General features: G+C 42.4%; 1 protein-coding gene across 2 annotated transcripts in view; it reads right to left on the bottom strand.

The window, feature by feature from the left end:
- Positions 1-13,305, bottom strand: part of TMOD2 (tropomodulin 2) — a 63,683-nt gene that overhangs the window by 25,619 nt on the left and 24,759 nt on the right. For both annotated transcript variants that reach the window (XM_018054201.1, XM_018054202.1), the window contains exons 4-5: positions 10,722-10,844; positions 7,656-7,742 (exon numbers count right to left, since the gene is read on the bottom strand). In XM_018054201.1, coding sequence (XP_017909690.1) covers positions 7,656-7,742; positions 10,722-10,844 — 210 coding nt within the window. The remainder of the gene's footprint in view (positions 1-7,655; positions 7,743-10,721; positions 10,845-13,305) is intronic.

Below are 13,305 nucleotides of genomic sequence, written 5' to 3'. Positions count from 1 at the left end.
AAAAAATGTAAAAAGATAATATTCAGAGTCAGCAACAATGTGGAGGAAAAAGCATCTTCATATATTGTTAATGGGAAGGAGAGATATTCCATGTACAGAAATATTCAGTGTTGTCAAGATGTCAGTTCTTCCAAATGCAATGCAATCCCAATGAAAATCTCAGAAATTTATTTTTCAGATATTAAAAAATGATTATAAAGTTTATATAAAGAGGAAAAATAAACAGAATAGCCAAAACAATCTTGAAAAAGAAAAACAAATCCAGCAATTCAACTTAAAGAAGACTTAAAGCTATAGGAAGGAAGATAGTGATATTGGTGAAGATATACAAATAGATCAGTGGAACATAATAGAGAGGCCACAAATAGACCCACATAAATACAATCAATTGATCTTTGACAAAGCAGCAAAGGTAATATAGCAGAGAAAAAAGTAGTCTTTTCAACAAATGGTGCTGGAACAACTGGACATCTACATGAAAGAAAAAATAAGTGACTCTAGATACAGACGTTATGGGCTTCCCAGGTGGTGCAAGTGGTAAAGAACCCACCTGGCAATGCAGATGTAAGAGCTGGTTCAATCCACGGGTTGGGAAGATCCCCTGGAGGAGGGCATGGCAACCCACTCCAGTATTCTTTCTGGAAAATTCCATGGACAGAGAAGCCTGGCAGGCTACCTACCGTTCATAGGGTTGCAAAGAGTTGGACACGACTGAAGTGACTTAGTACGCACACACAGACCTTACATTCTTCCCCAAAATTAACTCAAAACAGATCATAGACCTAAATTTAAATGCAAAACTATAGAACTCCTAGGAGATAACATAGGATAAAATCTAGATGACCTTGGGTTTGAAGATGAAGTTTTAGATACAGCCCTAAAGGTATAATCCTTAAAAGGAAGAATTGATAAACTGACATGCATTCAAATTAAACATTTACACTCTGCAGAAAATACTCTCAAGTGCCGGGGTCCAGCCCCGGTGGATCTAGGGAATTTGAAGTGGGGACGGAGTCAGCGAGGAAAAACTTATTTGTTTAGAAATATAAAGAGAGATTAGGAAAGAATAGCGTAGTAAGAAAATTAGTGGAGAAAAGAAGCTGAATAACTTGGTTTACGCGGAGAACCAATAAAGTTCCAAGACAAGGAACTTGCACCGTCTACGTAGGCCACCAGCGCCCGCTTGAATAGCGGAGGGTGCCCCGCCTTGGGCTCCCTCTCTCCTGGGTCTTAGAAGCCAGGGCAAATAGGTAGACACAGTGAGCCTCCATGCTCCAGACGGGAATTCAGCCAGAAAAGGGAGAAAAGAACGACATGGGGGAGTCAAGCATGAGTGCCAGACCCACAACTTTATTTTCAAAAGCAGCTTATATACCCCTGCTGCTGCTGCTGCTGCGTCGCTTCAGTCGTGTCTGACTCTGTGCGACCCCATAGACGGCAGCCCACCAGGCTCCCCCGTCCCTGGGATTCTCCAGGCAAGAACACTGGAGTGGGTTGCCATTTCCTTCTCCAATGCATGAGAGTGAAAAGTGAAAGTGAAGTTGCTCAGTTGTGTCCGACTCCTAGTGACCCCATGGACTGCAACATACCAGACTCCTCCATCCGTGGGATTTTCCCCAAGTTGTACATAAAGAAATAACGGAATATGCAGAGTTATGCAGGGGCAGCAGTCCTGACCCTTATTGAGACCAGGCTTTCTTTTCGCATACCTTCCCGTATACAAAAGGTCCCAGGTAGTTTTACATCATCTTATGGCCAGGGGGCCTGTTAACATTTTTATGGCTCTTTTCCTAGATAAATGTCTATCAACCAGAAAACTCTTTTTCCCTTGAAGTGTTTTTTCTTTAATCTGCATCACCCTCAAAGTACTAAATAAAGTTACATTCCTGTAGAACAAAGCTGCAGTGGGTTATAACAAAGAAAGTACTTAACTCAAAGATCTAATGTTGCTAATACCAGGTCTACTACCTGTTTTTTCTACATTCCAACTATATCTACAAATAAAAGATATGAAAATTTGGCAGCAAATATTGGCTCAACAAATGAAACCCTTAATCAGTCCTATTCTAATGATTTTGACTCCTCGGAAGAACCTACATTCCTAGGATGTTTTAAGCTTCCTGTGCCTCTTGCAGTTGGGAGTCCGCAAACAATCACATGCGCAGCTGTAAGAGTCCTGTAGGCAGTCTAGAAAGCCATCAGAGGGGTTTTGGGATTGAAACACTCTTACTATGCCCAGGAGACTTATTATTTAAAAGCTCTAAATTAACTTTTTCCAGAAAAAGGTGGTGGGGGGACAGTCCCCTGTTAATGTCAGAAGAGTAGGTAGAAAGCATAACACAGTAAATCAGGCAGACTCTGGTTTTGGGGGGTAGATTCTTGGGAACAGGGGGTCTCCTGAGGCTTGAACCTGCCTTTGCGTATGCCGAGGCTCCTTCCTCATGACCTTTGCCATGGGCAGAGTTCCTCCCCATACTGGCTCCCGGCACTCAAGAGCAATGGGGAGATAAAGCGCAGACTGGGTGAAAATATTTGCAAAAGACACATCTGATAGACTCACAGATATAGAGAAAAAACTAGTGGTTACCAGTGGGGAGAAGGAGGAAGGGAGGGACACTATATGGGTATAGTGAAAAAAGGGTTGTTATGGGATTATTTGAAATCATGTGCATGAGTACATCAAGGCTGTATATTGTCTCCCTGTTTATTTAACTTATATGCAGAATACATCATGTGGAATGCCAGGCTGGATGAAGCACAAGCTGGAATCAAGAATGCCAGCAGAAACATCAATAACCTCAGATATGCAGATGATACCACCCTTATGGCAGAAAGCGAAGAGGAACTAAGGAGCCTCTTGATGAAAGTGAAAGAGGAGAGTGGAAAAGCTGGCTTAAAACTCAACATTCAAAAAACTAAGATCATGGCATCTGGTCCCATCACTTCATAGCAATAGATGGGGAAACAATGGAAACAGTGACAGACTTTATTTTTGGGGGCTCCAAAATCACTGCAGATGGTGACTGCAGCCATGAAATTAAAAGATGCTTGCTCTTCAGAAGAAAAGCTATGACCAACCTAGATAGCATATTAAAAAGCAGAGACATTATTTTGCCAACAAAGGTCTATCTAGTTAAAGCTATGGTTTTTCAGGTAGTCATGTATGGATGTGAGAGTTGGACTATAAAGAAAGCTGAGTGCCGAAGAATTGATGCTTTTGAACTGTGGTGTTGGAGAAGACTCTTGAGAGTCCCTTGGGCTGCAAGGAGATCAAACCAGTCAATCCTAAAGGAAACCAATCCTGAATATTCACTGGAAGGACTGATGCTGAAGCTGAAGTTCCAATACTTTGACCACCTGATGCAAAGAAGTTACTCATTGCGAAAGACCCTAATGCTGGGAAAGATTGAAGACAGGAGCAGAAGGGGACGACAGAGGATGAGATGGTTGGATGGCATCACCGACTCAATGGACATGAGTTTGAGCAACCTCTGGGAGTTGGTGATAGACAGGAAAGCCTGGCATACTGAAGTCCATGGGCTTGCAAAGAGTTGGACATGACTGAGTGACTGAACTGAACTGTGTGAAAATTTTGCCATTTGTAAAACATTATATAATTTTAAAAATCTTTGATTCATTAAAAAAATCAGAAAAAGACGCATATGATAAAGCACTTATCCAATACACAAAGAATTCTTAAAACTCAATGATAAGGAAACAACATGATTTTAAAAATAAGACAAAAAAGTTAAGAGATATCTCACCAAAGAAGATATACAAATGAAATATAAGCATATGAAAAGATGCTCCACATCGTATGTTATTCAGTTCAGTTCAGTCGCTCAGTCATGTCCGACTCTTTGAAACCCCATGAATTGCAGCATGCCAGGCCTCTCTGTCCATCACCATCTCCCGGAGTTCATCCAAACTCACGTCCATTGAGTCGATGACGCCATCCAGCCATCTCATCCTCTGTTATCTCCTTCTCCTTCTGCCCCCAATCCCTCCCAGCATCAGAGTCTTTTCCAATGAGTCAACTCTTCGCATGAGGTGGCCACAGTACTGGAGTTTCAGCTTTAGCATCATTCCTTCCAAAGAAATCCCAGGGCTGATCTCCTTCAGAATGGACTGGTTGGATCTCCCTGCAGTCCAAGGGACTCTCAAGAGTCTTCTCCGACACCACAGTTCAAAAGCATCAATTCTTCGGTGCTCAGCTTTCTTCACAGTCCAACTCTCACATCCATACATGACTACTGGAAAAACCATAGCCTTGACTAGACAGATCTTTGTTGGCAAAGTAATCTCTCTGCTTTTTAACATGCTATCTAGATTGGTCATAACTTTCCTTCCAAGGAATAAGCGTCATTTAATTTCATGGCTGTAATCACCATCTGCAGTGATTTTGGAGCCCAAAAAAATAGTCTGACACTGTTTCCACTGTTCCCCCATCTATTTCCCATGAAGTGATGGGACCAGATGACATGATCTTAGTTTAGGGAAATGCAAATTAAAATAGTGACACACCACTACACACCTATTAGAATCACCAAATTCTGGAACACTGACAAAACCAAATGCTGATGAGGATGTGGAGCAACAGAAATTCTCATTCATTGCTCATGGAATTCAAAACCAAACACCTTACCATAAGATTCAGCAATCATGCTCCTTTATGTTTATCCAAAGGAGTTGAAAATTTATGTCCAAAATTTGAACACGGATATTTGTAGTAGCTTTATTCTTAATTTCCAAAATTTGGAAGCAACTAAGATGTTCTTCAGTAGCTGATCTGATAAACTGTGGTATGTCCAAATAATGGAACATTATTCAGTGTTAAAAAGAAATGATCTATCACTGCCACATGATTTAGCAATTCCACTCCTGGGCATACGCATAAAATGAGCAAAAACACTAATTTGAAAAGACACGTGCACCCCCATGTTCACATAAGTATTATTTACAATTGCCAAGATATGGAAGCAGCCTAAACATATATCAACAGATGAAAGGATAATATATACACATATGTACAAACAAATATGGGCTACTACGCAACCATGATAAAGAAAGAAATGTTACCATTTTACAACAACATGGGTTAACTTGGAAGGTAGTATGCTAAGTGAAATAAGTCAGACAGAGAAAGCCAACTACTTTAAGATGTCACTTATATGTGAATCTTGAAAAAACAAATTAGTGAATATAACAAAAAGGAAGTAAACTCACAGATACAGAGAACAAACTGGTGGTTACCAGTGGGGAGAGGAAAGGGGGGAGGAGCAAGACAGAGAATTAAGAATTCTCTTAATAGAGAATTAAGAAGTACCAATTCTTATGAATAAAATAAACTATGGGGATATGCTATATAACATAGGGAATATAGCCAACTCCATAGTAATATATAATAACTATTTATGGAGTATAACCTTTAAAAACTGAATCACATGCCGTATACTTATAATTTATATAATATTGTACATCAACTGTTACTCCCAAAAAAGAAAAGAAAGGCTCTATCAAATCTTGAAAAGACACAGAGGAACCTTAAATGCATATTACTAAGTGAAAGAAACCAGTCTGAATAGGCTACATACTATATGGTTTCAATTATATGACTTTCTGGAAAAGGCATAATGATGGAGACAGTTAAAAGATCAGCAGTTGCCCGAGGTTAGTGGGGAAGGAGAGATGAACAGGCAGAGCACAGAAAAGTTTCAGGACAGTGAAACCACTCTGCCTGATACTGTAGGGGTGGAAACTGTCATTGTACATTTGTGCAAACCCACAGAATGTACAAACCTAGCAGTGAGCCCTGTTGTAAACTTTGGGCTCAGAGTGATAATGTGTCAGTGTAGGTTCATTAACTGTAATAAATGCACCACTCTGTGCAGGATATAGCTAAGTGGAAAGGCTGTGCCTATGCAACGGCATATCTCTGTACCTTCCTCTCAATTTTGCAGTGAACACAAAACTGTTCTAAAAAAATAGTATTTTTAAAAGTTAATGATATGTGTGTATGCATATGTATAAAAGCCCAGTAGGCTATGCACCAGACTTTTTTTTCATAACAAACATGTCAGAACATTACATTTTGGTATTGAGATTAAAAGGATGAATATTTTTCATTTGTATGCATAAGAAACCAGAAGGAAAATAAAAGGAATATTGCTCACTGTCTGGGTAAATTACCCAGTAGAAATGGTGGCTGACAGACACATTGGTGAAACTAGAAAGCATTGCCAACGTCACCATCAGAGAGAATAAAATATAATTTTATTAAGAAAAGTTGTGATCTGTGAGTTTTCATAACAGCTGGATCACACTGTACTGAAATTATTTGATTATTGATCTGTCCCTCCCACAGATAAATAAGTTCCTTTGGGCAGGTATCATTTTTTTTTACCTTTGTACCTAAGCCTAGAACATTCCTGACACAGTAAATATTTAGTAAATGACTGATGAATGAGTAAGTGAGAGAGGCTAATGAAGGGTACATTTCTCCAGAAAATGGTGACTAAGAAGAGAGTGGTCTAGAATGTTCTGTGGGAAATCCACGCCAGTCTGTCTTTCACGCTCTCTGGGGGAAGTAGATACTCAAATTCGAATGACAAACATCCATTACTGAGACAAAGAGGCACTCGAATAGAGAAGAAAATTTATCTAAAATACTACAGAAAACTAACCCTGAATATTCTTTGGAAGGACTGATGCTGAAGCTGAAGCTCCAATACTTTGACCACCTGATACGAAGAGCTGACTCATTGGAAAAGACCCTGATGCAGGGAAAGATTGAGGGCAAGAAGAAAAGAGGGCAACAGAGGATAAAATGATTGGATGGCATTACCAATTCAATGGACATGAGTTTGAGCAAGCTCTGGAAGACAGGGAAGCCTGGCATGCTCCAGTCCATGGAGTTGCAAAGAGTCAGACACGACTGAACAACAGCAACAATCACAAACATCCATAATTAAGACAAAAAGACGTTTCTCGAATACAGAAGGAAAACTTAGCTAAGATACTATAATTAAAGCTAATTAAAGCATCGTTATGACATAAAACTCTCCTTTCTGTGCTGACTAAGCAAACCTTTTTATCTATCATTTCCTCCTTTGACTGAATCAGGAGAGAATTTGCCTGCAATGCAGGAGATCCTGGTTCGATTCCTGGGTTGGGAAGATCCCCTGCAGAAGGGATAGGCTACCCACTCCCGTGTTCTTGGGCTTCCCTTGTGGCTCAGCTGGTAAAGGATCCACCTGCAATGCGGGAGACCTGGGTTCAATCCCTGGGTTGGGAAGATCCCCTGGAGAAGGGGAAGGCTAGTATTCTGGCCTAGAGAATTCCATAGACTGTATAGTCCATGGGGTTGCAAAGAGTCAGACACAACTGAGTGACTTTCACTTTCATCAGGAGTGTGTTCTGGGCAACACACACTGATCGGTACTAGTCACACTGCCAGACAGAGCTCCCAGTGCTGGCCACTCTATTCTGATCTGATTGCTCACAGCCCAGTGATCCTTGGTGAACTGACAAAATCCACCTTCAAAGCCTAAAAGAATTCCAGACTCCCCAGGGGCCCAGTCAACAAGCTTCTCTCCTATTAGCAACACCCGGAGGCTCCCAGGTTTCATAAAACCACGGATTTCACGTCAACTTACTTCTCACAGGCCCTTTGCCACCTTTTGTGTTGGTCGTTTCTTCATCAAACTTGGGGTTGTTGAGCAAATTGTGTACTCCAAGAACAGCTGAAAAGCAAAAATAATCTGTGAATAAAACTTAAGTTTGAGAAAGCTTGTTAAGATGTCTACATTGTTAATTTTTCCTTTGCAGAACAATTCTTCATACAATAAAGATAAGTCTCTTGACCTCACTTGCCTTGCAAAGTGTGTGACACATGTATAGTATTAAATGAGCTTTTTTTAAAAAATCCCTCCTCCTAAGATCACTAGCATTCTTCGCGTCTTTCTACGTCTATATATGTGGAATCGTGTAGGATCTGAGGGACAATGGTCTAGTTGTCTCAAAACCGAAAATCTGCTTAGATCTCCTAGTTAAGTAGATTCATCCCTTATGTTTTCTCATCTGTAAAATTTGAACGTGGGACTGAGTCTAATATTTTAAGGTCTAACATTATGTAGACTATAGTATGTAGTTTTTCTGGAGACAAAGGGCTGAAAGATCATGGTTCTCTTTCAGTGTTAAGCCTCCCCATTGCTTTCATCTCTCAGTACCGAAAAGAGTGGTTCTTTTCCCTTCTAGAGCATCCCAGGGTGGGAAATAAGAGATGTCAGCAATAAAATGTTCGGTAAGCATGCTATTTTGAGTCTCCTGTACTACACAGAACTTGCACCAGAGGGCAGTACAGTATGCAGGAGACTGCTGCTGCTGCTGCTAAGTCACTTTAGTCGTGTCCGAATCTGTGCGACCCCATAGACGGCAGCCCTCCAGGCTCCCCCTTCCCTGAGATTCTCCAGGCAAGAACACTGGAGTGGGTTGCCATTTTCTTCTCCAATGCATGAAAGTGAAAAGTGAAAATGAAGTCGCTCAGTTGTGTCTGACTCTTAGCGACCACATGGACTGCAGCCTACCAGGCTCCTCCATCCATGCGATTTTCCAGGCAAGAGTACTGGAGTGGGGTGCCATTGCCTTCTCCAATGCAGGAGACAGCACTGGCCATAACTGAACACGGAGCAGGCACTAACTGCCACTGCCCACCTAGCTTTCCCTTCCTTAACCAAACTCCAGGTGAGAAATTCCAGGAGGCCTCCTGGGGAAGGATCCCAGAATAATTTGCCAGTGGTGGCAGGGGCCTACCTCTGAGCTCCTCAACTGCTGTAAACTATACTCTAGGACAGCCTGTATAGCCAACAAAAGGTAAATATTCAGAGCCAGTGAGTGTATGGGTTTAGAGTAGCAGTCAGGAGCAGTCAGCCTGAGTTTAAATCCTAACTCTGTTATGTACTATCTGTATGGCTTGAGAAGTCATTAAATACCGCTGAACCTGTTTCCCCATCTGTAAAACAAGGATCATCATTGCACTTTACCTATTACAAGGGTTAAATGACTTCCTATGTGTTATGCAGTGTTCTAAGTGCTTTACAAATTCTTGTTAAATAAATAAGAATTTGTCACTGTGTTTTTGGCATTGTCTAGAGAGAATAAACACAGGACACTGAGACCATCCAACAAGCATATCTTGCTTTGGCCCCATGTTCACTAAGCAACTTATGATTATAATTTCACTCCCCTTGTCAAGTTTTAATTTTAGAATAAGGCAGAGTTGGTTCTCCTGGGAGGAAGGAGATTATTATTACTCATGTCTTCCAATGGAATAACAATGTGAAAATTCTTGCCAAAGCTGTGGACTGTTTTTCAAAGCGCTTCTATCCTGTGGGGATCTAATGACCCTAATAATGCAAATTTCCATCCAATTAGTACACAAATACATGGGTATATGCATGGAATCTTTTTCAAAGGAAGTACAAGAAAAGGGAGGAAGCTTATATAATTCATTACATATTATTTTGTACTATTTGGGTTTTTTCTTAAAAAAAACTTTTTACTTTATATTGGAGTATAGCCAATTAAACAGAGAAGGCAATGGCAACCCACTCTAGTACTCTTGCCTGGAAAACCCCATGGATGGAGGAGGCTGGTAGGCGGCAGTGCAGGGGGTCTCGAAGAGTCAGACATGACTGAGCGACTTCACTTTCACGTTTCACTTTCATGCATTGGAGAAGGAAATGGCAACCCACTCCAGCATTCTTGCCTGGAGAATCCCAGGGACGGGGGAGCCTGGAGGGCTGCCGTCTATGGGGTCGCACAGAGTCGGACACGACTGAAGTGACTTAGCAGCAGCAGCAGTGGCAGCATACCCAATTAACAATGTTGTGACGGTTTCAGGTGCACAGCAGAGTGACTTAGCCACACATATACATGTATCCATTCTCCCCCCAAACTCCTCTCCCATTCAGACTGCCACATAACACTGAGTAGAATTCCCTGTGCTATACAGTAGGTCGTTGTTGATTATCCATTTAAAATATAGCAATGTGTACATTTGATCCCAAATTCCCTAACTATCCCTTCCCTGGGTTTTTTCTATCTGTATGTATAACCAATTCACAATTCACATATAATAATAATTATTATTACACTGTTGCTATTGTTAAGAAAACTAGAATAATGAGCAGACTGGGCTGAATATGGATCTACTTTACTGGGGAAATATAACAGGAAAACGGGCTCTGCTCCATGGTTAGGTTAATATAACTCTAAGTGGGAATGAAAAACAGTGACTGTGGGAAAGAACAAGAAATTTTGTGATGGAAATGGAAATTTTGTGATTATAAAATGCCAAATGTGGAGCTTTTTTGAAGGCATAAGGGCTGTTATTTTATTGTTTAATTTCTCAACACTCCTTCATATTTCTTCTCTTTGATTTCTCACAGTAACTCTTGGATTTTGTAGGATAGGCATTACTGTGGGTACTTTACAACTGAAATATGATTTTACATTTTATAGCTGAGATACGGTGAAATGTTTGCTCAGAGAGCTTAAGTGACCTGCATCCAGCATCTCAGCTGCCTAATGGCTGAAGTCAACTTGATATCATAATAACAATCAACAGTGACACAGGGGCTCAGAGGCTGCTTCCAGGGGGTCAGTGCATGTCTGGAGGTCACAGTGCTAGACAGAAAAGCTTCCCAGAGCTGAGGACTAACCTGCAAGGTCATAGAGTTCAGTGTCGGAGGCACTGGCCAAAGCTTCTTCCAGTTCTGGGTCCAGGGTCACCTTTTCTTCTTTATGAGTTTCTATGGGCTTTTCTTTGGGGATGAAGACTCTCCCTTTAAATCAGAAGAAAAACAAAAACATTGTGTGCTGCTGCCTTGTTATAGGGGAAGTGAACTAACCAGAGAATGTACAGCTCTGGTCATTAAGAGCTGAAGCATTAAACCAATGCAGGTCTAACCAGGAGTAGTGGATTAGTGACATTGGCATCATTTCAGAAATTAAGGAATCCTGGCTAGACATGCTCCTGCGTCACTGGTGGTCTTCCTGGGGCCCTGTGCACACCTCACTCTGATCCTTCCACTCTTTCTGGAAAACTTGCTCTCTGCTCCTTTAACCCAATCATGTGGCTTCTCCTAAGCTCCTCTGAGCAGCTGTCCACCCCGTCTGGACCCCTATTTATTACTCTGACTGCTCCTGGACGCCTAACCCCCTAAGAACCATCTGCAGATTAATCTGGATCAGGAGTTAATTCACCATAGCTGCTCCCCAGACCTCTGCTCCGAGAACAGAAGACGACAGCTTTCCTCTTGTTATTTTCTCACTACCCTAATACTGCAAGTTAATTGGCCTTTTATTGAAGAGTTGACATTATAATTTATTTTTTCCTTCACAATTAGTCTAACAATAACCATGCTGCCATAGAAACAGCTCCATGTTTCTACTGCAAACCTTGGTTATTTGCCCAATTTGTCACTGCCCAACCTTACTTTCTTAATAAAATGACATCATCAGCGGTTCACGAGGCATTGGATGCACGTGGTTCAGAGCAGCCGTGACGCTGCATAGGGAAGGCAGCAGCCAAGGGGCCGGTACTCCTGCTTCCGTGGCCCTAGCACAGAAGCTCAGAGATGGCATTCATTCTAATCCAAGTGGTCCAGTGCCTGCACCATGCCAGTTTCTGTGCCAGGATGCAAGAGAGACACAGTCCCACTGTGGATCTCAGATTCGTGCGACAAACACACAAAACTGGAAATAAGTAAACAAAAGGATGAATGTTGTCACAGTGTTATGGGAGCAATAAATGGATGTCATGATAGAAGGAGCGTGGTTTAGACAGAGAGGTCAGGGAAAGCTGGAGGCCCTGACATTTAAGCTGGGACTCTCAGGAGGTAAAAAACGGGGAGGCAGGGCAGAGAGAAGACAACCTCTGGGTGGGAAGAGAACTTCGCAGGTTTGGGGAATGGAGTGAGGACAGGGGCGCTGAGCTTAGTGAGGGGAGGGGAGACGCAGTCAGAGAGGTGGGCCAGGTGAGCTCTCCATGGCTGTGCGCACCACGGCAATGGTTCGAGACAGTAAGCAGGGAATGACATGATCGGATCTGTGTTTTAAAAAGACAATGGATGCCACGAGGTTATCAGCGATTCCAGTCATATTTTGGGGACCAAGTCACTGTTACAGCTGAGAAACCTGGATAGGGGATTGGTAGCCACTTTTCCTCCAAAGGGGAGCTCAGGGTGGGGGGCTAGGAAGGAGGATTTTCCTGTCTTAGTTCAGAGCTCACTCCCTGCTGAAGGAACACCTTCTTACTCCTCAGGCCCCTTCCAGGTCTATCAGAATATTTCTCACCACATGCTCCCTGAGGGCAGGGCAGGGTCTGCCCTGTGGTCCCAGCACCTGGCACAGGGCTCTGAAGCCAGGAGGTGGCTGGTAGATGCTAGATGAACAGATGATTAACTGCACTGGCCTCTAGTGGAAGCATCTAACACAACAGAGGCAGACCTGGGGTACCTGCAACTGGGACAGTCCCCGGCTAAGAGGAACACGCCAGTGCTTGATGCTACTTTACACTTCCAAACTGCTTCTTTGGGGCTTAAAAAAATATTTTTTTATGAAACAAATTTGAATACCAGTACAGTCGATAGAGGAGATCAGTCCTAGGTGTTCTTTGGAAGGAATGATGTTAAAGCTGAAACTCCAATACTTTGGCCACCTCATGTGAAGAGTTGACTCATTGGAAAAGACTCTGATGCTGGGAGGGACTGGGAGCAGGAGGAGAAGGGGACGACAGAGCATGAGATGGCTGGATGGCATCACCGACTCGATGGACATGAGTTTGAGTGAACTCTGGGAGTTGGTGATGGACAGGGAGGCCTGGCGTGCTGCGATTCATGGGGTTGCAAAGAGTGGACATGACTGAGCGACTGAGCTGAACTGACACTCTGAGTATTCAGTTCATTTTGGGCTTCCCAGGTGGTGCTAGTGGTAAAGAACCCACCTGCCAATGCAGGAGACTTAAGGGATGCGGGTTCAATCCCTGGGTGGGGAAGATCCCCTGGAGGAGGGCATGGCAACCCACTCCAGTATCCTTGCCTGGAGAATTCTATGGACAGAGGAGCCTAGTGGGCTACTGTCTATAGGGTTGCAAAGAGTCAGACACGACTGAAGCAATTTAGCACAGCACAGCACAGCACATTCAGTTAATAAGCCTGTGGGTTCCTTTTTCTGCCCCCTTACTCAAGCAGATAATTACTTTTTTTGGCTAGGTAGATTTTTTTTTTTTAATAAATTATGGTT

Source organism: Capra hircus, chromosome 10, assembly GCF_001704415.2.
Source record: "Capra hircus breed San Clemente chromosome 10, ASM170441v1, whole genome shotgun sequence".
Lineage (NCBI taxonomy): Eukaryota > Metazoa > Chordata > Mammalia > Artiodactyla > Bovidae > Capra > Capra hircus.
This window is presented reverse-complemented; position numbering and strand designations above follow the sequence as displayed.